At 33.3% G+C, this 26,968-nt stretch overlaps 2 protein-coding genes and 5 non-coding genes across 9 annotated transcripts; all 7 read right to left on the reverse strand.

Moving 5' to 3' along the window:
- Nucleotides 1-738: 738 nt before the first annotated feature.
- Nucleotides 739-4,654, reverse strand: LOC100262608 (large ribosomal subunit protein uL22y). The gene is made up of 7 exons (XM_002279222.4): nt 4,535-4,654; nt 4,408-4,444; nt 4,066-4,106; nt 1,455-1,685; nt 1,271-1,373; nt 1,119-1,186; nt 739-1,007 (listed from the first exon to the last, which is right to left on the reverse strand). Exons 1-7 carry the CDS (start codon nt 4,535-4,537, stop codon nt 933-935), a joined length of 558 nt encoding a protein of 185 aa, XP_002279258.1. The 5' UTR covers nt 4,538-4,654; the 3' UTR covers nt 739-932.
- Nucleotides 2,412-2,539, reverse strand: LOC132254690 (small nucleolar RNA snoR74). The gene has a single exon (XR_009466996.1). It is a non-coding gene; the product is annotated as a small nucleolar RNA snoR74 (small nucleolar RNA).
- Nucleotides 2,628-2,755, reverse strand: LOC132254691 (small nucleolar RNA snoR74). Its single transcript, XR_009466997.1, has one exon. It is a non-coding gene; the product is annotated as a small nucleolar RNA snoR74 (small nucleolar RNA).
- Nucleotides 2,844-2,971, reverse strand: LOC132254706 (small nucleolar RNA snoR74). The gene has a single exon (XR_009467015.1). It is a non-coding gene; the product is annotated as a small nucleolar RNA snoR74 (small nucleolar RNA).
- LOC132254715 (small nucleolar RNA snoR74) lies at nt 3,197-3,320 on the reverse strand. The gene has a single exon (XR_009467022.1). It is a non-coding gene; the product is annotated as a small nucleolar RNA snoR74 (small nucleolar RNA).
- LOC132254710 (small nucleolar RNA snoR74) lies at nt 3,819-3,949 on the reverse strand. The gene has a single exon (XR_009467016.1). It is a non-coding gene; the product is annotated as a small nucleolar RNA snoR74 (small nucleolar RNA).
- A 2,252-nt stretch (nt 4,655-6,906) lies between the features above and the next one.
- Nucleotides 6,907-26,754, reverse strand: LOC100267769 (uncharacterized). 3 transcript variants are annotated; one of them, XM_002279204.4, is made up of 21 exons: nt 26,431-26,754; nt 25,661-25,746; nt 25,372-25,473; nt 24,956-25,062; nt 24,761-24,861; nt 23,427-23,514; nt 21,523-21,611; nt 18,480-18,619; nt 18,212-18,377; nt 17,932-18,067; nt 17,595-17,691; nt 16,583-16,712; nt 14,461-14,520; nt 14,165-14,283; nt 13,955-14,079; nt 12,489-12,713; nt 9,159-9,319; nt 8,628-8,791; nt 7,476-7,558; nt 7,307-7,392; nt 6,907-7,177 (listed from the first exon to the last, which is right to left on the reverse strand). In XM_002279204.4, exons 1-21 carry the CDS (start codon nt 26,641-26,643, stop codon nt 7,034-7,036), a joined length of 2,622 nt encoding a protein of 873 aa, XP_002279240.1. In that variant the 5' UTR covers nt 26,644-26,754; the 3' UTR covers nt 6,907-7,033. The 3 variants fall into 3 exon arrangements, with proteins under 3 accessions (XP_002279240.1, XP_019077638.1, XP_019077643.1); XM_019222093.2 differs by lacking the exon at nt 25,372-25,473; XM_019222098.2 differs by lacking the exon at nt 26,431-26,754 and having other exon boundaries at nt 25,657-25,751.
- Nucleotides 26,755-26,968: the final 214 nt, after the last annotated feature.

Consider the following 26,968-nt stretch of genomic DNA (forward strand, 5'->3'; position numbering starts at 1 on the left):
GATATTATATCAATTTAAAACAAATATAATAATTTGGTAAAAATATTTTTGTAGAAATCTTGATTCATGGAGAGGAAACAAAAATGGGTTACCCATTTTTGGTTGTAAGTTTTGTCAAAGTGAAAGTGAAACCCACACTTGTATAATTCTTGAAGGGGAATGAAAAGTTGGTATCCAAACAAAAGGGAGGGACCTTTTTCATTTCATTCCATAGGAATGAATCCCACTTCAAGTTTTTAATTTTAGTATAAACCAAATATCTTGGAGGCCAATCTTTTCTCACAAGGAACTCTGCAATGAAGCTCAGCCAATTGAAAGCAGCAATCCCACAAAGAAAATTGAGTCAACTATGATGGCAAAGAACCCCATGACACCTCATATATGATGAATGTATGTTTAGTGGCTTAAATGAAAGTAGTTTTTCAGAACGAATTCATTTTTATTCCTATGCTCCTTGCAAATGATCCTATTGTTTGTTATAAACAGCCACATTTGATTACAAAGGCTACATGTAATCATCTTATTTTCGCAGTAAAAATAGTCAGAATGCTAGCACAAAGTTGAGAAATATAATATGAAAAAGGACAGCTTATGCAGAGATGAGAAATAACCATGTGAGCATTGAACCAAACTTCTTGATGATTTGCACCAAATGAAAGACTTTTTGGCCAAAATAACCATGGTTTGCAATTAATCGACTTGATTAGGTCCATTTATAAGAGGACAAAACTAGGGTTATTTCGGGGGTATCTTCATCTAAAATTTCCATAACTTTCCAAAATACTCAACAAAATTCTGAAAACAAAACAAAGTGGCTCAAAGACTCTCAATAACCCCTGACTTTATATTAAGACAACAAACTCATCTTAAAATGAAAGAGTGACAATTAAAATTGGCATGAAAATTTCTTGAAGAGTTTACTAGCTCTATCATCAGATTGCAATTCGAGTAGAAGCACCACCGCGCAGAGACTTCTTGGATTTGCCTGTCGCCAACTGAGTTTCAGGCTGCAAAACCCACCAAGAGTAGTAAGATACTAATCAAAACCAGGGCAACTAATTTCTCCTATATTGCTCTCCCTTTGGGTTCTATTCTTGATGCAATGACTAATGAATTACCTCCTTTTTAACAGGTTCTTCCTTTTCAGACAAAATCAACTCAATATGGCATGGTGATGACATATATGCTGCCAAACAAATAGAAGGTTCCTGTTAACATTTAGGAAAACAACCATTACACAAATGCTAGATTTGAAAGGAAACAAACTTACGGTTGATTCTTCCATGAGCCCGGTATGTGCGGCGCCTTTGTTTCTGTGCCTGGTTCACTTGGATGTGAGATATGTAGAGTGAATCAACATCCAGACCTTTCAACTGTAAGAATTGACATTTATTAGTTAGTTGGAATTATAGACAAAGCAGAGAATACATGGTGAAGGGCAATTGAATACATACATCAGCATTACTCTCAGCATTCTTAAGCAAATCTAGGATGAATTTAGCAGATTTGACAGGCCAGCGTCCTTGTCCATTCGAATGCCTGTTCTTTGCCTGAGCAGTTCGCCCAACACCTCTACAGAAGCGGGTGAAAGGTATGGCTTGCTTGTGGACCAGAACATCCTCCAAATACCTTTTGGCCTTGGCCAAAGGCAACTTCCTAATGGCATGAGCAGTCTCCCTTGTGTTCTATTGACACAATATAGAAATGAGAAATACAATGATGTGAGTTCACAATAAACTCAGATTTTCAGAGAGAAGGATACAAAAATGAACAACATGATATCCAAAAAAAGAGATGGGAGGAAAAGGAGACCCTGGTTGGACAAGAAGCAGGTGTACAGTGATCTGCAACTTGATACCAGCCTGGACCTAGCCTCTGGTCAAAAACCTATGCTTGAAACCAAGCAAGGGTGACCTCAAAAGCCAAAATAGCCTGGCTTACAAATTACATTATATAATAATATAATGATATAGTACAATTAAAAATTGCATCAGTATCTTTTTTGGCCATCTTTATAGGTAACAAACTGACCATAACCAATCAGACTAATCCAGGTTTTATAATGCAATCATATTCAGAGGAACAGCAACAAAAACATCAAAGATCTAACTAAAGGAACATCTAACTTAATATAGACAGTGTAAATACCACAACTATATAGTTTAAATAACGAGTTATTAGAAACACTATGTTAGGAAGCTAACAGAACTTCAAATAACAATTTTGCAATGGGAATGCAGCTGGTGTGTGAAGGAATCATGTTAACAGACATACCATAGAGAAAGGCCAATTTTTTGCCACAAGAATGCAGTGAAGACACTAGTACAACTTAAAATAAGAACTATCCTACAGACCACTTAACAGAAAGAGTGACATTCATTTGAGAATTGTAGGTGTAGTCAAACTCATCACAATGTGCCATTATTTACTGAGCCTTCCATCACAAAAAACTCCAGAGGTTCACCCAATAATAATGCAACTAATTTCCCTGAAGTTTACGAGAGACCTGTCCACAAAGGCAACAAGCCCCTGCTTTTTTCATCAGGTTTCGCAAACAAGACAAAAATTTAGATTTGAACAGTTAAAAGTAAAAAACATTTGTCATTATTTACTGATGGCAACCATCACAATGTGCCATTATTTACTGAGCCTTCCATCACAAAAAACTCCAGAGGTTCACCCAATAATAATGCAACTAATTTCCCTGAAGTTTACGAGAGACCTGTCCACAAAGGCAACAAGCCCCTGCTTTTTTCATCAGGTTTCGCAAAACAAGACAACAATTTAGATTTGAACAGTTCAAGTAAAAACCATTTGTCATTATTTACTGATGGCAACCATCACAATGTGCCATTATTTACTGAGCCTTCCATCACAATAAACTCCAGAGGTTCACCCAATAATAATGCAACTAATTTCCCTGAAGTTTACAAGAGACCTGTCCACAAAGGCAACAAGTCCCTGCTTTTTTCATCAGGTTTTGCAAACAAGAAAACAATTTATATTTGAACAATCAAAGCAAAAGATCAGTTAATGAGAAAATATCAAAACCATCTATTTATGCAATGGATAATGATTTTGCAAAGGGAAATGCAGATAAAAAGGGATACAACAGCAAAAGACAAAACTAGCACTTCAAGAATTTTTTTTTAAAATATTCTAAGAATAATTTTACATACCAATTTATCAGAGAAACAAATTTAGCATCATTTGCTGAATCTTCAACCACCAAGAAAACAGGTTCAGCCACGAAGAATGTGAGGATTTCCCCCAAGTTTACAATAATCCCATTCACAAAGGTAACAGAAATATGTTTTTTCCATCAGGTTTTACAATCAAGGAGAAACAAAACTAATGATACTTTTCACTTTCCCTTAATCTGGTAGCAAAAATTTACCATAACATGCTAAATCTAACTATAGATTTTATATTTTAATAATAAGCAGAAAGGCAGGGAAACTTTAATTTTTCTATCAAAAAAATATAAGCACGGGAAAAAACAAAGCAAAGATCAAACCAACCCACATAAACTAAACATAGATAATAGGAAAAATAAAAAAACTTGTATTCATATAAATGATGTCTAGAAACACTATGTCAATCAAACCATACCAGAAGAATGCAGACAATAGTATTGTCATCACAATATAACCAGATTGGAAATGATCTAACAAATGTCACAAAGAAAGCCCCAATATTTTTTTCATAAAGAATACCAGGAGAACACCACTAAAACTTGGAAGAAATTTAAAATCAGATACCGCTAAAAAGAAAGCAACACGCACTTAAGAACAACAATCAGTTGATGAAACTCATCATAATGTACCATTATTTACTGAACCTTCAATCACAAACAATACTCATGTGGTTCACCCAATAACAATGCAACTAATTTCCCTGAAGTTTACGAGAGACCCATTCACAAAAGGCAACAGGTCCCTGCTTTTTTCATCAGGCTTGACAAATAAACCAAACTAAGGGAAAAAAATCCAAATGCTCATCAAGCTAGTGGAAGTAAATTAAAAGGTACAAAAATCAAATCAAATCAAATACATATAAAAATACCTTGAAATGAACTCTGAGATCTGACCCCCTGGCCTTGCAAGCTGCGCATCAAAACCAGGCAACTATAAGATACAAATAATGAAAATGAGAGCTTTCTTCGGTCCTCAAAAATAGAAAAATAGATGCATCTAAAATAAAGAACCATTAATCTACTTCACATACGCAAAACGTGATAGATCCAAAAGATCCCATCTTCAAAAACCTTATATTTCAAGAAAAAATGCCTTGTTTACTCGCTGAGAAATTATCAAACACTACGTTCAAAAACCTTGGTCTCATTTTCTCAGCAACCAAACAGACGCAGAGACTCGTAAAAGCAATATGAAATGCGAAGGTGCTTACACTTAGTGGGGTTGTCCGGTTCTCTGGAGTACTTCACCTGAAAAAACACATAAAAAATAAGATGTTTCAGACATATGAAGCAGAAGAAGATGAAGAAGAAGAATGAAAATAGACCACAGTGCGATACCATGGCGGCTTATGCTGCTTCTGCCTCACTAGAGATGTTGATCTCTTGTTCTGCTGAGAGAAGAGGCGAAGGCGGGACTTCGTGGATTAGGGTTTGGCTTTATAGGGTGGAACCCTAATGGGCCTGCTCCTAAATTATTTAGTCTGGGGTTGGGCTGGGCTTGGACGGCAAACCCTGGTTTACAGTCCAAATTCAGAAGGAGTAACGGGTCCAAAATGAAATAAATGCTTTGTTAATTTGAATTTATAAAAATAGTCCTAAGCATAATTGGATTTTAATTTCTCATTTTTTAAAAATTAAAAAATAAATAAATTTGGATGGATTTGTTAGCATTTTCTTATGTCAATTTTTATTTAAAAATTATAAATTTTTAAAATGAAAATAAGGTTTTTTTAGGAAGAAATGAATTTGATTTTACGTAAATTGAATGTTGTAGAAGGAAATGATAGAATTAATATAATGCATGATTAGCTACCAATGATGATGGATTTTTTAAATCTATTATGGTTTAGGAAAAGTCTAGATACCAAAAAGGTATTAATACAATTTTATATCTTAATTAATGAAACTACATGATAAAATATAAGGTATGGTAAAGACGATGGACTTTAGATATAAAACAATAGGATTGGACTTGATATAAAATAATGTAATCTAAATATATATTTGATCGTGATGTGATTGATCATGATTTTTGATACTTATCAAATGGAGTTTATTATTGGATCCTATGATTGATCAAACTTTATATAAAACAATAGAACCCATCATACATATGATATGATGTAATTGATCATAATTTTTTATATTTATTGAATGAGTGTTATAATTGGATCATATGATCATATGTTTCTTAATTTTATGATTTAATTCATTGCTGACCATGAATTTGATTTTTTTTTTTTTAGGAATTTGGTGGTTTTTGCCGCTTGTTTGATAGGTAACCAAAATAGTTTGGGACTTGAAAAAGAGGCAATCCGGTAAGTATAAACAAGGTTGCTTAGTAAAGAGAAAACACCTGTAGTGTCTAATTGATGTTAAAAAAAAATGAGGTCAAAATCAATTTCTTCTTTCATGTGAACTAATGATTTTCACATGTATGATATAAAAACATGATTAGTTTTGGAACTATTTTCAAAAATAATTTTTATTACAAAATAAAACAGTTTTATGTTCTAACAAAATGCTTTCAAAAATCATATTTTAATTATTTTAATTGTTTTTACTTATTTTTTAAAAACTATTTTAAAAAATAGTTATATAAATATTGAGAAAAATTAAAATAAAACATTACATATAAAAAATATAAAAAATAGGTTAAAAACATTTCAAGTTCCAAAATAAAGATTTGTTTCTTAAAACATTTTTTAAAAACTTCTCTCAAATATTGTTTTTCAGAACTCTTTTAAAAAATAATTACCAAACAAAACCATAACCTCTCTCACTCTAATAAAGCTTAAAAATTTTACAAGGTGAAGGAAAATAATTTTCTTATATTTAGTTTATCTAAAAAAAAAATATGAAAAAAAATCAAATATAATTAAAATTATTCAATCTTTACATAGAAAAAAAAAATTAAAAATAAGATTAAAATAACATATAAAATTAATTATTAATTTTAAATTTATTCTTTATTATTCTTTACATTTTTTTTTTCTTTTTTTTTTCTCTATTTTCCTTTTTCCATATTTTCTTTCAAAATTTTCGAAAACCAAACATATTCGAAAATTTATCATTTAAATTATTCTTTTAGACTATGAGTTCATTATTTTGCACATTCTTGCTAATTCTGAAAGGCAATTTCCTGCCATTGAGATTTCAGAGTAAAGTTCTCCTTTCAAAGCAAACCCACCCAACTAAAAAGAAATTTTGGTTACGTTTGATGGGGAAAATACGAAGGAAATAAAAACAGAGAAGAAAAGTGACTGAGAGAAAAAAAACATTAAGAAATAATATGTTTTGACGGAACGTACCAAACCCTCTATGTACCATACCCCTGGACAACTCGCCGGCATGCCTAGTATCAATCTTGAATTATGACCGGACTTCTTGCCTGAAAATGTCTAATTTGCCTCAAGAATGGACAAAGTGATTGAAACATTTACCCAATGCTATCCAATTGATAATATCAATTGCATAAAGAAAGAGACATTTACTTGGGCTAACTTTCAACCTTTTGTTTTTGACACACTATGCTAAACACCATTCTTAATCCTTATAAGATTTGATTACACATGAATGATGAATCAACAAACCTTCAAATAATTTTAATTCTATCCCAACCGGCCTTAATCTCTTTCACATTCCCTTTCCTTTCATTTTCTCAGCGGCCGAGGGCATCGGAACTTCATAGAGAGGGGAAGAAAATGAAGGAGATTCAAATCAAATCACATTGCCAATATTGTACCGTCTCATGGAAAAGCTGTTGCTCACAATAAAAGCAGAGGTCACCTCTTTATTTTTGTGAGGTTACCTGAAAAAACCTGTATGAATGGAGACTTAGAAGACATAACTAGACAAAAAGCTTGAATAAGCAGTAACATCCACCCAGCTCGGAAAAAGGCCCTTTAACTTCTTTGCTGCATCCACCATATATTGATCTAATACAGCAACTTCCACCCTTATCTCTTCAGAACTGCTAGCCTGCAAATTCTCAGAGAGTTCAGCAGAGCAGGGAAAAGGATTATTCGTAAAAATAAGAATAACCCAGTTATAAATCTCAGAAATTAACCCCAGGATATTAAAAAAATGTGATACAAACGGGAGCTATACCTCCAACCAGAAGGTCCAATTCTCATGGCTAGCTCCACTGAGTCTACAAATGTATGAAAGTGGACCACCACCACGTGATTCAGGAGCTGTAAACAATTTCATAAGGTTAAATTACAATGAAGACATACAATTACCAGGAATAATGTATAATAATTAGTAATATACTTACCAGGAAGTACATTATCTGCAAATGACCAACTGGATAAAGGACCAGTAATGTTAAGGACTGAAACCCAAACCTCCTCTAAAGAACTGGGAGAAAAAACATCACATATAGCTATTAAAGCTTACAGCTAACTTTTGAAAAAGAAATACATAAATTCTTCAACTACATATCCAACAAACAAATTATACTGAGAACTAGTGCAATAGCATTTTTCCTTGCAGCATTCTGTATATTTTATTCATCCCCTTCTAACAATATGACAAAAACATGTGATCGGTCGAATACAAGCTAACATGGAACAGAAGATGAGTTGAGAGCATTCACAGACGTTCACTTTTGATTTTTAACTTTCTGTACTGATTCATTCATGTGGAGAAACAGTAAACTGAAGCAAGTGAACGTTATCTATGCCCTAAGTATGACTTCTACAGACCCCTGGTAAAGACTTTGTATCCTCCCCACCCAAACTGAATTTTTTGTGTGAGTATGCAATATGCACTAATTTCAACATAGAGCACAACATTGATTCCTGTGCTTGTCAGAATCATATAACTGTTTAGCATTTAGACATGTAAAAAAGTCCGACAAAGGCATGCACATGGCCTACAAACTCTTGAAAATCAGAAGTTATGCAAAGCAACTAACTAGGAAACTTTAAATCATCCAACAAAAGTCCTCATTTCCTTGCATATTTATGACCTAATTATCAGAGGCCTGTTTGGATTGGCTTTTTGAAAGCCAAAATTTCTTCTCTAACTCCAACAAGAATATTTTGTGTTTTGGATAATTTCAATATTGTGTTTTTGGCTTTAGGAAGAGCTTAAGATTGAAGTAAATACAATGTTGCCCCTTGTGGAAGCTTCTTTTAGCTTATATGGGACGTTGTTCCATGTTTAATGAAACCGTCATAATACCAAAATGGCCTCCTTAAAATCATGGCTTTATTTCAGCTTATATTTCTAGCTAAAGCTGATATCAAAAGCAAAACCTATCCCCAACAAGGCCTTCCAGGTATGACAAGGTCTGCTGCATGACCCTGTTGCAGTGCCCCATAGTAAAAAAGGACAAATAATGAAAAACACACCAAAATGTTCATGCATATATATACAAAACAACATCAATTCTTAGATAGCACTTGCATTTTATTATACTTACCCTAAGTAAAATTCTAAATGAACCCTACGAGATCCCCCATCATAAAGCGTATGTGGCTTATAAGCAGACAAATGGGGAAAAGAGCTGTAGTGTTTCAACATATCATCACTTCTTGCAGGGAACTTCAAGCTTCCTGAAAATAAGAAAGATACTGGAAAGAGCACCTGCAAAAGAAACAGACCCTTAAAAAAATTTCATACCTCAGCCCATGATAACCATGAATTTAAGATCTTTGGATTGAATATTTGTCAGGGAGTAGTTAGCAAATAACACCACTCCAAAAATGAATAACAAGACCAGACATTTCCACAAGGTGGGGAAGTGCAATCACTAATTCTTAAAACCAACATTCTTAAGACCAAAGAGTGCGCACACATGGCTTGCACAATAGGACAAAGATCCCATCATTCTCAGGATGAAGTTTATATGAAAAATATTGACCATGATTCATTTCTAAGGCATAAATTATACAAACAAACTCAGTTTATGTATCTGGCAGAATATTAGCTTGAAAGTTATATAGCTACATACCATCCAAGTCTGTCGAGGAGAGTCCTTAGTGGCTTTAAATGACAACTCTGAACCCATGTTTAGTTCCTTTGCCACTTCGGGGGCATGTTCAAAAAGAAAAGGCAAAGAATTGGAATCAACCACAGAAAAATCATAACTGGAGCCTACTACCCGACTTGCATCTGTCAAATCAGAAAACAAAAGAGGTTTTAAGAAGATATCTGGAATGGCAAATTTTCCCAGAAAAAAAAAAATCAAGAAGAAAGCTAAGGAACTACTTTGTTTTTTTGATAGGTAAAGAAAGCTGAGGACCTACACAACATGTATTCCTGTAAATGCATTCATATTAATGCATTAAAGATGGTCAATGTTGATTGTAGTTGGTCACTTCACTAACGATAATATTTGGTCATAAGAACACAATTATTACAAGTTCCACAAGACAACGGGTGTTTGCACACTACAGGTTTCTTTGTTATATAATATGTAGTGACAGATACTTTAATCCCTTTGTAGCCATAGAAACAAATATATCTATTAGGAAAAAAATAAATTACTCTCACATGAATTATCTAATAAAAGTATGTTATTTGATGTTCTAGTTCCCCTCAGTTGATGGTGTATATATATGTACACCCATATGAATTTATTGTTAATGTATTAAACATCATCTTTGCATTTGATGAGCTTCTTAGGAAAGAATTTCGCGTCGATAACTTACACTGTAGGTGTTTATCAATGTGTTGAAACACATGCAAAAATAAGATTTCTTTACATATGTGGCTCACAATCAATATGGTTTTAGATGACAAGATGAGCCAGAATTGAATTGGAAAGAAATAGTGATAGTGGAGGGTTTAAAACAAATTAGATTGATAGAGGTTAGGAAAATACTATAACAAGAACTTATATCACAAAACATTTGGACAAAATAGATCAAACCAAACTTTCTTCTAGGTTATTAAATAACCAATTTATTCCAAACAAACTGAAGGGAGAACAATAAGAGGGTGTTTGGTAAATCAACTTAATGACTTAATAACTTAATTTAAGTCATTTAGTAAATTAAGTATGTTTGACAAAATAAATTCATATCACAACTTAAAGTTAGAAATAACTTTTAAAGTATTAAGTCAAAATGGTAAATTTCACTTATCTCTCCTCAGGTTTGAGCTGAATACACTTAGTCACCGCACGTTTGAAATTTCATCATACACCTCCATTATTTTAAATCAAAGTGTAGGTGAGTAAAAATAACAAATAAGAAGAGGAAGGAAGGTATTTGATGAAATTTCAAATCAATGGTGGTTAGGTGTATTTAGCTCAAACCTTAAGAAAGGTTAATGAAATTAATCATAAGACAAAACAATTAATTTATTCTTAATCTCAAATCTTTTTTACCTCATTTGCCCATATCTAGGGAAAGTATATTTTATAACTATGAATTCACATCCATGACTCATTTTTATAGTAAATATTTTGTGGTTATCTTATATATCTACAACAATTTAAATATAATTGTTTAACAAACAAATTTATCGGTTAAGATTAAAGAAAATAAATATTTTTTAAAATTAATGAGGATAAATATTAGTTAAAATTAATGAGGGTAAATATGTTAATTTGATGATTTAAAATAAATTTTAAGTTTTTTTTTTATAAATAAGCACAGAATATATTGATAAGAGGCCAAAAAGCCACACGTATACAGGGAGTATACAATCTAGCTAACAATAAATTTTAAGTTAACTTCACCTAACAACCTTAATACTTAAAGTGAAAATCAAGGAACAAGTTTTAATTCAACTACTTAAAAATAATTTAACTTAAGTCATTAAGTAATAAGTATTAAGTTCACCAAATACTCTCTAATGGAAGAATTAAGAAAACAATTAGATCAACTGTACTTCAATAAAAAAGACATGTTGAACAACTGACAAATAGTTTGTTCACTAAAATTAAGGATGCTGTAAAGTTGTTAAGTAGTTATTATAAGGCAAAAACTTGTAAAGTATTAAATAAAAGATGAGAGCATTTATGACAAATGCAAGATAAGTTCCAATATACTACAGATCCCTTCCCAAAACCAGACATGAAACCAGAAGTTTGTTCTTCTTCCACTCCTCTGATAAAAGTTTGCTCAGCAAAGGTTTCTCAACCTCTCCAGCCTATAAATGAAAAATAAGGTTTCTCAACCACCCCTGATTACTTTCCAAATCCTACTCACCACTGGTCCTCTGCCCACCTACAAACACCATCACTTTCCAATTCTACAAACTTATCCGACTTTCCTCTCCAATCTATCTCTTTCAGACATGAATCTCCACAGTGATTCACCCAGCAGGGCTTTATTCAGGAGCAAATTTCTCAAACTAAAACTATTTCCCTTCTCGGTGGAATAAACAACCTCCCACTTAACCAAATGAGTCTTTACTACAATAACAAACCAGTGCCCCCCAGATATCTTTTCAATCCTCTGTTGAACCAATACTGGAATGACAAAAGAAAAACATGAAAAAGAAACTGGCAAACTAGACAGAGTGTCTTCAATGAGCATGACTCAACCTCATATGGAGGCATTGTCTCTTCCACTAAGCTAACTGTCCTTTGATAGATTCCACCACTGGTTCCCAGTTACAATGAAGTAAAGGAGCCTTAAAGAATGCTATTTTCCTCAAGCGACTTATAATGGCATAGACCTGGAATCCCAATTCACACCACATCATGCTCTAACTCAGAAAGCTTTGAGCATTTTTAGATCCTTTGTTTCCACCTATTATTCTGAGTCCTATTGGTGTGTTGCATTCAATTACCTGTCCGTCCACTCCCACCTATGACTTACTCTGCATATCCTAGTATAAAGAAAGCAATAAATGTGTTTATCCTAGACACAAGAAAGCCCACTAACAAGCATCCAATGCACTAATAAATATTAAATATTATCTGATACCTACTAAGCCCAACAAAAGCTCCTGGAACACATCTTTGTATCAGTTATGATGAAATCCCAGAAAAGAATATTAAAAAACAAAAAATTCAAAACTTGGAACAAGTGGAAACTATTTAATGCTTGAAGAGAATACAGTTTTCATTTTTCAATGCTTTTGCAAGGTTGTAGATGAAAAGTTAGTTACAAGTTAAGACGATATGAAACCTTCCCACTAAAGAACCAACTCATCAAATTAAACCAGGTGTGATAAATACGAGCTTTGATCCATACCAAAAAACAGCTGAAAGTTTGAAAGGAGAGCATAAAGAAATTAAAAATATTTATATAAACCTAAGCCCCCAATGAGCATTTATAGGAGCATGTGACATATATAGCATAATAACTGTTGTTTTATTTAGTACCTGCAGTTAGGAATGTATGCTGAAAAACAACCCTCTTAGGAGCAGCAATGCTATAAGGAAAGAACTGCGATGACAGAGCCAAGGCAAGCACACTAAGCTGCAACAAGAATTTCAAGATGGATGATCTGGCAAGCCAGTGACCACAAATAGGTATTAGCGGGCCCACACACCAACTGGTTACTAATCCTATTACTGCTGCCACTATAATATCCGGAATGAAATATCCTGCAAATGAAGATTAATTTGTTTGAAATACTTGTAAAGCAACTAGAATACTCAGGTAAATAGACTTTTCCGCTTTGAGATTTTCCTATATAACTGCCATCATCATAAAGAGATAAGTTTGAAGTATATATGTGCTTACTCATGTTAATAATTTTCAATACAAACCACTTCAAGTACAAGCAACAGGAGAGCATATAAATGAAAGGATCATCCATTTAGCCAGAATGGATGTTATAAAAGTGATACATCAATGCACCACGACCGTCCATAAATGGAGTTTTCCCCATTTAGAGGGGGAAAAAAAAAACCCTATGCAAAAGATCGGAATATTGTTTGAAATTTGTATAAAGAAGCACAAGAAGTTTAAATATGAAACAGGTTGAATATACAGTCAATTAGATTTTTGAGCCACATGTATCCAATTGCATACTCCGTGACTGATTGCTTCAGCCAGAATTAGTCAGACACAATACTGTCATTACTGTCTCAACAAGAATATTTCTAACAATAAACCAATTGAAAGTGACATGAGGTTGTTTGGTGGATCAACTCTTAATGACTTAATAACTTAATTTAAGTTATTAAGTAAATTAAGTTTGTTTAATAAAATAACTTTATATTAAAACTTAAAATTAAAAATAACTTTAAGTATTAAGTCAAAAGAATTAACTTATTTTGAATTTCAAATCTCTTTGCCTTATTTGTCCACACCTAATGATAGTCTCTTTTATATCCATGTCTCCACATCTGCAAATTGTTTTTTATTGTAAATATTTTGAAGTCCTTTTATGTGTTTGCAATACTTTTAATATGAATATTTAATAAAAAAAATTTGTTTGAGATTAATGAGGGTAAACATTAATTACAATTAATAAGGGTAAATATGTCAATTTGATGATTTTTAGCATAAAAATTTTAAGTTAACTTTACCAAACAACCTTAATGCTAAAGTAAAAATCAAGTCATAAATTTTAATTAAACAACTTAAGAATAATTTAACTTAAAGTCAACTTAACTCATTAAATAATAAGTATTAAGTTTTACCAAACACCCTCTGAATTGAAAGGTTATTACATTATACTAGCATTGGTAACCCTCAGGGCCACTGGAGGTTTACCCGGTCATTAACTTCAGGGCCCCGTGGGATTAGTCGAGGTGCGCATAAGCTGGCCCGGACATCCACGGTTATCAAAAAAAAATTATACTAGCATTGGTAACAATAAAAGTATGGAAAGACTAACCATAGGGGGGTGGGATAGAACCCATCATACCCATCTTCTCAATCAAGAATTGGGCAAGAAACCCACCAAAGTAGACAGAGTACGTGATGCAGGGTATTAGAGGTAACACGTAGCACATTGCTGATCTGGAAAAAATATAACTTCTCACTCACACTATAATATTGAACAATATCAACAAGATTATTATTAGAGAACCATTTTAACTTGTACCTAAGTGATTGACAATCAAAAAGCTTGACTGCAAAGTGAAATGAGATCCATGCAGCAAGCATAGAAACTGACAGAGAAAAAGTCAAGAAACCTCCACTCAATCCAGCTACAAGATAGGCCTGCTTTCACTAATGTAGTCTTAGCCATTTCAAGTCTCATAACTGTATAGAATTAAGCAGAACAGAAAAACCCACTCACTCATTCACTCACACACACATAGACAGAAAGGTTACTCATCTCATATTCGTTTCCCAAAATAATGAAATCCAGTTTTATGTAGTGATCAAATTGCATACCAAGGTCAACAGAGCATAAAACCCAAACACCCCCCAGAACCTTGGATCATCAGATAGTCCCTGAGGAATATGCCAAATCATTAGTTCACCCTCTGGTGGTGAAAAATGTTATGCAGATCAAATATAAGTTTTTGATTGAAAAAGATGGATCTAAAAACCTTGAATAAAACATTATGCTACCAAGATTAGAGTGAAAAATCTCTATAACAAATGCATCTACAGAAGAAACAAATAAAGACGAATGCAACATGCTTATAATTCAATTTCTTATCCTCTGGGGAAAGGGATAAAGAAATTATCATCACATGGAATAGGACAAAATAGAAAGATGCAAGAAAAACAAACTCCAGTATCCAAGCAAACTTCTAATGTGTCACCAGTAAGAAGGCCAAAAACAAATAAATAAATAAAAATAAAAACTTAATACTAGGTTGTCCAGAAGCTGGTGCAATAGGCTCCAACAGTAGGAGAATGGCAGAAACAATACAAAATGCTAAAGTAATCAAATTCCTACAATGAAAATAACAGAAAACTGGAAGTATACAAATTTCAGATTTGAACTTGCCTGTTATTTATGGTCATAAAAGGAGATAAATGGGAGTTTGTGTTCCCAAAGCATAGTTAGAAATAGGGATAAGATTACCTTTACACAATACGATAGAAAACTAATTGTGACGAGGTGAGGATCACACATTTGGTTGTCATGATTTAAGCAAGGAAAAGGATGATAAGGAAAAGGATGATAGACTGTGATTTAACACAAAATGGCTCAATCTAACCGATAAGAATTCATGTATTAAATCATGAATAGCTGTAATAAGGTTCAGATGAGTTTATTGTATATTGTCTCAAATTGCAGGAGAAACATAGAAGATGCAAAGAGAAGCAGCACAAGAGTGTATAAATGTAACCATAACCTCTTAGAGGCAGGCCAACATATAGTACAAGCATAACAGAATCTCAGCAACCAAATATACAGATATCTTAAAGAAGACTGCATGGAAACAAGGATTGCTGCAGTTTGGAGAAATCTGATAATGGATGAGGTTCAGATGCTAAAAAATTGAATTCTAGATCAGGCAACCCAATAATTTCTCTATTTCACTTTTCCCAAGAGAACCAATATTTGCACTCCACCTTTGATTCTGGGAGTCCACTGTGTATGAAAGGTACCTCTGCAAGTGCACTATAGGTGCAATGCAAGAAGCAAAATGAGGGGCATATATCATTTTGAAATGAGTTACCAGTAAGAGTTGAATCTCAAACTCTCCCCACTCCAAAAACCAAAGATTTTATCAATCACAATTAATGATGTGTAAACATGTCAGGCAGAACACATGTTTACAATGTACATCAATCACAAACCAAGAACAAGGCACATGCACCATACATATGAAGTGGAACTCGAACTCCAAACTAGAATTAAGATCAACCATTTCAGCCCAAGTACAAATAATATGAACACAATGTGAGGGTGAAAAATATCATTTAATTCCACAAGAGGCTCAAGCCTGTAGTAAAATTGGATGCCATTGCACACCATATGCATCCAACAACCAAAAGCAATAACAGCCTCCATTGCATGAAAGGAACAGTTTGACAATAGATCAATTGTAAAATTCTAACTGATCATTTTGTCATACATAAGAATTCCATTGGCTGTGTTTTGCACAACTATTAACAAGTCACTGCAGCCAATGAAAAAACAGTTCATCACCTAGTTAGTTTTTTTCAATACTTCAGCTACATTGACTTGATCTGTGAGTAAGTTATACAAACACCAGTTGCTAGCCAAAATAGCTCTGCATCTCATTTTTTCAGTTCTCATATGGGTGGAATAATGCCAGAGTCACATTTTGTCCATCTAATTGCTTCATCTATCCTGTGCGTTCACTACAATGGACTTTGAAATGTGTCATCCATCTCATTGGTCCATGTCATCAAAATTTCAGCAGAAAGAAAATGATTTATGAGATTTTATAAATTCAATTTAAATAGTCAATTTATGAGCATTAATCTAATTGCTAATTGTGAAAGTAAAATCAGCTTAGACAATTACATATTATAAATTTAGTCACCATTAACAATAATTTAAGAAGATTAGTAAGGAAAATTATATAACCTCCTTTGATGCTTGAAGACGTGAAACACCATGTGTGAGGGGAACACTTCTCCAAACAACTCTTGGAATCAAAACACCAACAAGTGAGCAGGGAATAAACATCATGAAAGCAAGGTAAGGGCGAGCAAACCTGCATTCAATCAAGCATGTAACTAAGAAATTCATTATTCAGAAGAGCATTAATGTCAACATATTAAACTACAACTTCAGCTTTAACTTCAACTGGTATAGATCTGGAAGAAATTTCATGGTTACTGAAGTTTATAACTAGAACATCATTTCAAAATTCTGAAACATGGCTGAGTGCAACCAGGAAATGATGTAGACCATCCACCAGGAGGTCCAAGAACCTGGGCACATATCCTGGCTTTGCAACACCTAGTTAAATAGTATCCCGCCTGTTAACCTGGGATAGGATGATTTTGATTGTGTTGCAGAGAATGAAATGAAAGAGAAAAACGGTTCTACAGAAGCAATACTGAGTAGCCTCTGCTTCATTCTATTCTCTTTAAGCATGACAAAACTATTTGATTAGCTCTTTTTTTTGTCCCATGCAGCAATATTGCTCAGGATATATGTTCTTTTCTTGACCCAATAATAACTCCCCTCCAAAGGACATAATAAAGCACAAGGTTTAAACCAGAGAAACAAAAGGCTGTTTACTTCTCACTTTCGCTGCCTTGCACAATGCAATAGAAACAGCTCTTTCATCAATGAAACAGTTAGCTACTAAATCAAAGTAACTTGCTACTGGAGAAAAAGAAAAAAAAAACAACTATTAATAAGCAAATTTGGAGTTCAAAAAACACCAAGCTCAAAGTTATAAAAAGTACACCTGCTAGAGCAACCTTACAGACAAGCACAAAATGTTTCATGGTAATATGTATGCACACAAACACACGAGTACATGTGTATGTGTATGTGTTACACATCTGTTAATTGAACATTATATTGTAATACATAAAAACAAAATCATAATAGATAAGTAATTCAAAATGAAAAAAACGCCTACCAGCTCATTGCATGATTAGAAAACAACAATCTCAGGATAGCAAAGACAATTGGAACGACAACTGCCAGCACAACTCCAATAGTATGGAGCAGTAATCCTGCAAAGTTAACAAATAGAGCAGCATTATATGGGACTTTCAATAGGTTCTAATTCTTAAGCTTAAATATTAACATATACTACTGAGAGAGAAGGACAAAAATTTATTGACTTAAAAAAACATGATAGAGCAAAGAAATAAAGATCTTCAAACATAAAAAGCACATGAGAAACTTTGAATGAAAATGCACAGTAAGAATTAGAAAAAACTAAAACAAAAAATAAATAAAAGACCATTTACCTTTAAAAAAGTCATAGAATGTTGAAAACCAAGTACGTTTTCCGATATTCAATACAAACAGAAGAAATGGCATAAGAAGGAAGATAGCAATTGGAATAGTATGAAGCACCACAGCTGCCCTTCTTGAGTAGAATATCTAAAAAATTTTAAATGGAAAATAAAAGGAGAAATATTATCTATCACTTAAAATCAAACTTACTTGACAATCAAAATATGAAAATGACAATAAAAGAATAATGTAAACCATGAATAAAAATTATAAATAAATAATGTGGCACACCATGAACCATGATAAATAATCAAAGAAAACAGCTCGCTCATCCTTGGGTTCATTGGCAGCAACTTTAAGAGATTCTCGTTCATGAGCATTCAATAACTTAGAGGAATTAGCAAAGGCCCTTGTTATGCTTAACAAATTTTCTCCACGCGCTTGAATGCTTCCAGGTCTGATTTATGAATATTAGTATTTATCAGAAGTGTCATGGATGAAGTCATATTAAACCTCCACTTAAGTGAATTTGTACCAAAATAGCAGTTCTAATGCATACAATAGTCTCTCCATTGTATCATAGGAGGTATGATAAAAATAACCACCAAGAAGAAAGATAATATCTAGCCCAGGAATGTCACCATAATCTTCAGCAAATATTCTATAATCTGTATCTCCAGGAATCACAGGGAAAACATCCTGCATAAAGAAAGAAAAATATCAAACAGAACATATTGAACTACAAGACTACTACTAGAAAAAACAAAAGAATAATAGATAGCAAGGGAATGGAGACCACATAATATAGTTGAAGATGAGGTGAATATAGCTGAATTTTTCCAACCTCATTATGAATGTTCAAAACCAAGTAAACATAGTAGAAGAGGAAGTAGAAACAATATTCAATGTTCTAAAACAAAAACAAAAACTGCTTACTAGACTGTTTTTATTACAACTAAGAAAGATCAAGAACAGAACCAACTGAAAAAGCACACGAAAATGATATTAAATCGGTGATAGGAAGACAACCTATATCTTTGAGTACAAACATTATCAGTATGATGCTCAAAAAGACCTGGCCACAAGTTATTTCTCATAAAATTTCTACTTAATCAGTTACAAAAAAGAAAAAGAAAAAGAAAATCCTGGTTAACCTGACTTACATTTTTATGATTTCTTCTACAACACAAAATGTCTAGTTGCAACTTGCAAGACAAACAAATGAATTATAAAACCTGCTTCAACATCTGTTTATCCATATACTGTCTTATAGTATCACACCGATCCATTCACCATAGGCACCCAATATTATCCCTTCTTTATTAAAAACAAACGTATTTATTTCAGTAATGGTACATACAAGTGCAAGGGTTCTCCTAATTGGGTTTTGATGATTATAAAACAAGGTTAAGGTTAGTAATTGTTCAAATCAAGTTAAGTTATTCAGGTTTACTTGTGAAAATTTAAGGAAAGCTCAAGCAACAATGGAAGAAGATCAATACCATGAAGACTTGGGTTCCTTGAAAACTTGAAATGACCTAGGATTAAATGTAAGATCGTATTTGTTGGTCCAATTTAGTCTAAATCATTTTCATGCACTTACAACTTAATTTTCATCCCTCCTTAAGCCTAAAACGATCTTTTTTGTCAAAGAAATGGGTGAATCTTTGTTTTAAATTAAACCTTGAACTAAATTTTTTCTAAACTTATCCTAAAAGGTTTTAAGAAGGTGTACACAAATTGCTAGAGGTTCCAAACCTCAAAATGGGTCATTTTAAGCGCAACTGGTCAAGGGGGTTTGGAAACCAACTCGACTAGTCAATGGTGCATTTTTATCTTCTCTCTCTTCCAGTAGCTGGGTTGTAGGTTGAGGCAAAGCCTTAACCAATTGAGGTGATTGCCTAAATAGTTGAGGGTCTAAACCCTAGCGGTCACCTACAATGCCTTAAATGCACAACGGTTAGTGAACCGATTAAACCACCAGTTGCTCAATCGGTTGAGGCCCATTTATGACTTTTGGGGTCCCCAAGCTAGAAACCTATAAATTGGAGAGTTTTAGAGCATTTATTGATAAGAGAACAACTGTATTCAATTGAAAAAACATTCTTTCTTCTCATTCAAAGCTCTTCTACAAGTGCATTGAATTCTCAATTTGCAAATCTTTTTCCACACCTTCAAATCCACTTAGTTTCTTCTTGTATTGAGAGTTGAACTTGCTACTAGGTTTGGAATTCTTGAATTCTTTCTTACTTACTCTTTGTGAGAGATTTATTCAAGTAGGGTGATTACTTGAAGAGGTCGTGAAGGTCCATTGAAACCTTGAAATCCAAGTATAAAGAGTTTGATGATTTGCTCTAAAAGTCATGAAGATAGTGGAACCCTCACTCAGTTAGGGGCTTGAGGAAAGTGGACGTAGGTAGCTTACCGACCACTATAAAAGAGTTTGCATTTTTCATCTCTCAACTTTTTAGATTATTCTTCCTTTGTTCATCATTTCTCATATGATGTGCTTTTAATTGTTGGGTTTGGATAAAGTTTTTAACACTCAATTCATCCCACCTCTTAGGTGATTATCTTAATTTAATTAGCCGTTTTTCACAAAACAGATATAAAAAATTACCCTATGATCCCCCTCTCCAAGCAGAGTACTTCTCATCCATCAATTTATGTCTCCTTTTCTACTTGCTCTTGCTTTGTTCTTTTTCCACCTTCTAAACGAAATCTTTTCTACCTTTTCTACATATCTTGCATTTCACTTACATATATTTTTCATTTCTCATACAGGGAAAGAAGACCTCTCCATTTTTACACTAAGGGTTCCACACTTCAACATAAGTGCCTTAAATTTTGAAAAGCTGGGAGCAACTTCACCAACTCCAATATATTAAAATCCTGTGAACTTCATAAACAGCAATTTTAGCTATCCATTCATAATGGTATCTCTCAGTTAGAATGATTTCTAACCATTTTTTTCTGTTTCCTTTTCTTTTTTGAAGATATATTAAATGTAAGGGGAAACCGAACCTGCTTTACTAGGGCCAAAAACAAAAGTTTAACCACTTCTTTCCTCAATAACTTTCATATAGTGTCATGACATGGGAAGAAATGGGAAAGGGAAGCAACTTAACAAAGAAAGAGAGGGAAATGAACGAACAAAAAGAAAGTGGACAAAGCAACTCATGATAAGAGGTGGAGGAAAGAATATCAATAGCAGTTGCCATTGGTTTCCAACAACCAATAAGATTTTTTTTTTTTTTTTTTCTGATAGGTAAATTTTTGCCCCCATTAGGACTTGAACCTAGAACCTCCCACAAACTCTCCCTATCCCTTTACCATTTGAGCCAAGCCTCAAGGGCAACCAATAAGATTATTTCATCTTCCAATAAATCTTAGTAGCTTATGCCTAATTCATTTATGATTTCTGAAATTCTTTAAAATGGGAAAATCATATATCAATTTCAGAAAATTAACATCCTAACATATTTAATTTGAATAACTCATTAAACCTAAGATAAAAATTTCAAGGTCCAACTCTCAAGAAATAGTGCTTCATTATCAGCTAATATAACAATGCCAAATTAATCAAGAAGTAGAGCTAAAACCTGAGCTGCACTATGTGCCATGGGGTATACTGCAGACTGAGCATATACAAGGGAAGGCCAAGACCCAGGTCCAGATTGGCAGACTAAATCTGTTAATTGAACAATTAATAAATTAATAAAGAGATCTGCACCACCATAAATGCAATAGAATCACAAGAAAATGAAAAGTCATTCCATTAGGGAAGCCATGCCCCAAGTTAAATGATCAAGCAGATTTTCAAGTTAGAAAAAATTTGATTAGTTCAAGGGTTTTAATGTTAGGAGTCAGGAAAGAGCAAAAGCTTTTAGAAGTTCCCTTATAAGTGATAACAAGTATTACTTTAAAAGAGAAATCGCATAAAGTACAAGAAACGTATAGATTCAAAACTTTGAAATTTTGTCGTAAGGATCACACCAATGCAAAATTGAGTAAGAGAAATAGATTTTAAATATTTTTGGAAGTTTCTATTATCATGTTAGAACATAGTAAATTAAATCTGACTTTTCAAGGTCTTGATATCAATAATCCAAGTTTCCCACTACATGTTTGATTTTAGCCCATTAGAAGTGTAACTTCTGTCAAATTAAATAGCGGGTGACATTCTTGTTTTGACTTATAAAAAACCAATTCGGCACACAACACATGCATTGTAATTGCAATATTCGACCACACCATGGCCCAATTTGTGAGTTGTATTGGCAATTTTTAGTCCGTTACTTGGTCCTCTGGTTCTTTCCCACTTTTGAGGGGGTAATTGAGCAAAACATCTAAAATTTATGCCAATTAAGATTTTATAACAAGGGTTCACCATTCTATGACACAATGATACCTTGTTTTCTTATTATTTAAGTTATTTGATAGTCAAGCAACTTTAAGAAAGTTCTTCCATATTTTTTTTGTAAGCCATTCAACTAACAATAACCCACCAAAATAGAAATTTTATTAAGTAGTTAGTTCCAGTACTGAGTTTTAGCAGCAACATAAAGTATACAGTAAGACTACATTTGGTTGGCAAGATAGAATATGATAGGATGTGCATATCCTAGGATATCATTTTCATTGGATATAGTATCCAAGTATGTGAAAATCAAGCAACTTTAAGAAAGTTCTTCCATATTCTTTTTGTAAGCCATTCCACTCACAATAATCCACCAAAATAGAAATTTTATTAAATAATTAGTTCCAGTAATGAGTTTTAGCAACAACATAAGGTATATAGTACAACTGCATTTGGTTGGCAAGATAGAATATGATAGGATATGCATATCCTAGGATATCATTTTCAATGAGATATGATATCCTTGGATATTATATCCAATGAAAACGATATCGTAGGATATTATATCCAATGAGATATATTATGACATGTTCATGTTTGGTTTGTAGAGAGAATAAAAAATGGAATAGAAAATATATCACATTTAAATATATAAAATCATTATATATATAATATAATACTTTCTATTAGTATCATTTTAGGTTGTATTATTCGCATTTTTTTAATTCATTTCCTTTTCAAACTAATATTTAATTTTTTAATCAAAAATTCTTTTTTTTTTTTTTTTTTTTTGTAAAATGAGTAATATAAAAAAAATTGAGAAACAAACAAAGAAAATGAACAAAGGATAATTTTATTATTCATGGGGTATGCATATCTCATAACTCAATTTAGGATTATTATATCCTATGTAAAGAGGTATTAAAAAGAGGTTGGATAAGTTATCTTATCACTTATCATATTCTATGTATGATTAAATATGAGCTGAGATAAATGATGGGATAACTTATCCTATTCCATCTCCAATCAAATATGGAATAAGATATGTTATTCATTCTCTTATCATATCTCATGTAATATCCAACCAACTAAACAAAGATTAAGAATTATTGCAAAAGAAAATATTAACATTAGATCAAGTCCTACCAAGACCTCCCGTCCCAGATGCTTCAATATTTATAAAAGCTCCAATTGTATCACTCCATTTATGTGTCTTCATGAATCCATGTGCACCCTGAAACATGGTAAACAAATAACCAGTCATAAGCTTAAACACATTGGAATGGCAAACACAAAATTTAGATAAACTAAATACACACTTTTCTACCTTTAACACACATTATCAGGTTAAATCCAACAGATAATACCCTCTTCTACATATCAAAACAAACGTTTTAAATTTCTTTCTTTATAATCTACAACCAGACTGATACCTATCCACATAAAAGAAAAGATGTTGTAGTTTCTTTGAAGGTTGACCATATCTTTCATCGATTTAATTTGGAAATAATATACAATTCACGTATTATAAATTTTCATTTATTTAAATAGAAGATGTTAAGTTCTTTTGCAGCTGTAGACTGTGTCAGACGGACACTCCACAATGCCTAAGTTCCTTTGTTGCACAAAACAAAAGCAGGGTATAGGAAAAGAAAATGTATCTGAAAAGCATGCCAGACAACAAAGCCACCTGATCAGGTCATGGAATGTCATGGCAGGCACCCAAGGACACAACCAAAGGATGCTTCATAATGAGAACAATATGGTAAATACAAACTTAAGACCCTGTTATGAGAACACTCTGCTCTTTGAAAGGTACAACATGCTGTAGTCCACTTGAAAAACAATAAATCTGGTATTTCCCAACTTCATTGCCCTAGTTTTATTCCCCTTTTTTATTTATCTCCATTTAAAAACTTACAGGTGTGTCCCAATGAATGCTAATCGTATGAATAGCCATGGATGGGCATTGTTGGCAAAACATATAATGAGAAGTAAAATTAGAAAAGATGTATTCTGCCTTGATACAAACTAAGACATCTTCCCACTCAGAACAAACCAAATACTCTAGGGGTCTAATCTTGAAGATTACCCCATTGCTGATTGGAGCTCAAGATTCCAACTTACATTTATTTGGAAGTGAACACAGATATAGAACATATTACCAGGGAAAAAAAAAAATCACACTTGCATCAATGGAACAAAACAGAAATATTAATGATGAATTGAACTCTCTAGAGGTCAAATTTTTTAAGCACCATTGCTAACTAGAGTTCAATAGCTAAATTGATGTATTTGCTTGCCAGTGAGGGCAGATATAGAACATGATACCCAATCAAAAATTAAATAACGACCCAAAAACGAAACGAGAAATGTATTGCTGAGTAATAATAATAGTGATAATAAATAACCACACTATCGATTATTCCCAAACTAGTAAAATAATTTCTTTTTCTCAAAGTAATGCAACATTTGCTTACCAACAGAAAAAGTTCTTCAGCGCCATTAAAAAGAAAAATAATGGGACGAGGGGGGACCCAGCCAGAGTCAACAGTAAGTCTTGCCATTTCAAGCATTGATGCTGTAAAGAGGAAAATTACACAGGAATTAATACAATATGTGGAAACATGGTCATGACATATCACCCAGGTAGTAGAGATTATTAATGAACCCACCAACACATGAACCACAATCACCAGCACCCGGAGAACCAAGCGGACTATCAAAATGGCCATTCAATAAAACTGATGGATCAGTCTCTTGCGAATTTACAGATGATATCCTGTAACTCAATTTAAATTAATTTAGAATTACATTTTCCAAGAAAATAATCAGATTCTAACAGTAATTCTTCAAACGCTCAGATCATTTAAGAATTAATCAATGTCTTTTACAACAAAGCATATTTTTCTGGAAAATTAAAACATGATAGATTGGCTAAGAATTTTTATCATAATGCAACAAAATATGCTAGTTTCCTTTTCCCCTTTTCCTTTTGTTGGCTTTTCTTGCGGTTCACTGTAATATTTTTTTTTTTTTGATAGGTAACAGTTCACTGTAATATAAACTCAACCAGGATTCTGTGAAGTACCTCATGATAACATTTGTATGATTTCTATACCCCAAAGATATGCTATATCCTAAAAATATCATGTTGAAGGAGCCATCAACAATAGTTTCCTCAATCTCAATCCTGCAAGTAAGACAATTTGAAAGTAGCACAGGGATTTACTGACAGGCATAAGAAGAAGGAAACCCTTTGCATCAAATATGTATATATCTTATGAAAGTGAAACTTCAAGCCTCTACTTCACTAACAAGCCTATAGAATAGTGCATAACACGAACTTAAAATCACACAAATTGGAATAACATACCAACCTAATATTGGAACCAGCTCTCTCCTTCAACACTTCCAATTGTGCTTTAATATACCGAGCAGCTTCTTTCAAACCCGGACTCCCTTCCTAGCAACAACCATACTATAAATAATTGAAACAAAAAAGCACAAACCTTCCTCCATATGGGTGTTTAAGTTTAACTTTGTATGGTTGCCGATATAACAGAAGCAGAGAAAATAGATCAATAATTTTTTGCTTTTGTCTTCCAAAATATAAAACATAGAAATAAAACAAACTAAAAAACAGACTTAAATAAGCTAAATACTGGTATTCAACTTAAATAAGCAGATTTTTTTGTTTTCTCAGGTCCTTAATACTGAATTTTCGAATTTCAAAATTTTTTCCTTCCCTACCGTTCCCAGCTACTAATCCGATGTTCCTGAAATAAATATCTTTCCATCGGAAAAACGGAAAAAAAACTGAGATTCTAAGTCCACCATATTCAGATCATATCGTTCAAAAAAAAAATGAAAATAAAAATAAAGAAATTGGGAAAAGTCAACCCAACTAGATAAACCACTACAAATAATTCCGTGGGAACCGCCATAATGATGAAAACCCATTAACAAAGTCACACACTTTCATTTTCTTTGCTTTGCCCGCATTTTCTCAGCAACCAAACGGACGACGGAGAAAAAGAAACTCTACCACCACAAAATCAAATCAAAACAGGCCAAATAAAAATTACAAAGAAAGACAGAAACACAGAGTGGGAGAGGGAAGGAGAAAGGCAAGAGAGTTTCTACTGACTTGGCGGCTGCCAATCTCCTGGGACAACACTCGGAGGTGTTGGAGAGCTCTTCCCTCAGAGAAGCGATCGAGAGGGGCATCGATCCCCAGGGGCGTGATGAAATGCATGTGGACAATGGAATAGACCAGCACAGCCATTAGTCCGTACATAATCGCCATGGAGAACAATACCTTGAACCCGGTGACGTCACCGGAGCTGAGCCTGAACGCCATTGTTGACCGCAATCGAGACCGATGAGAACCCTATTTTCGATTGCTATATATATAGAGAGGGATATTGGTTTTGAAGGTGAGTGGAGGTGTGCTGTAAGATGCTTGGTTTTTTGTATGTGGAGTTAGGAGACAGAGATATATCCAATGAAACGCTGCGTTTTGACTCGGCGGTCTTTGCTCTGGCCTCCAAGTCGGAGGATGCCCAGGGCGACCCCAACTAGCGTGGGGCCCATTAATTTTAAATTATAATTCGTTTTTTACTTCCCCGGTTCCACCGAAAATCTACCGGAAAGTCGTCGACTACATTTTTCGGATGAAAATGTTA

This window comes from Vitis vinifera, chromosome 1 (assembly GCF_030704535.1).
Source record: "Vitis vinifera cultivar Pinot Noir 40024 chromosome 1, ASM3070453v1".
NCBI classification, from domain to species: domain Eukaryota; kingdom Viridiplantae; phylum Streptophyta; class Magnoliopsida; order Vitales; family Vitaceae; genus Vitis; species Vitis vinifera.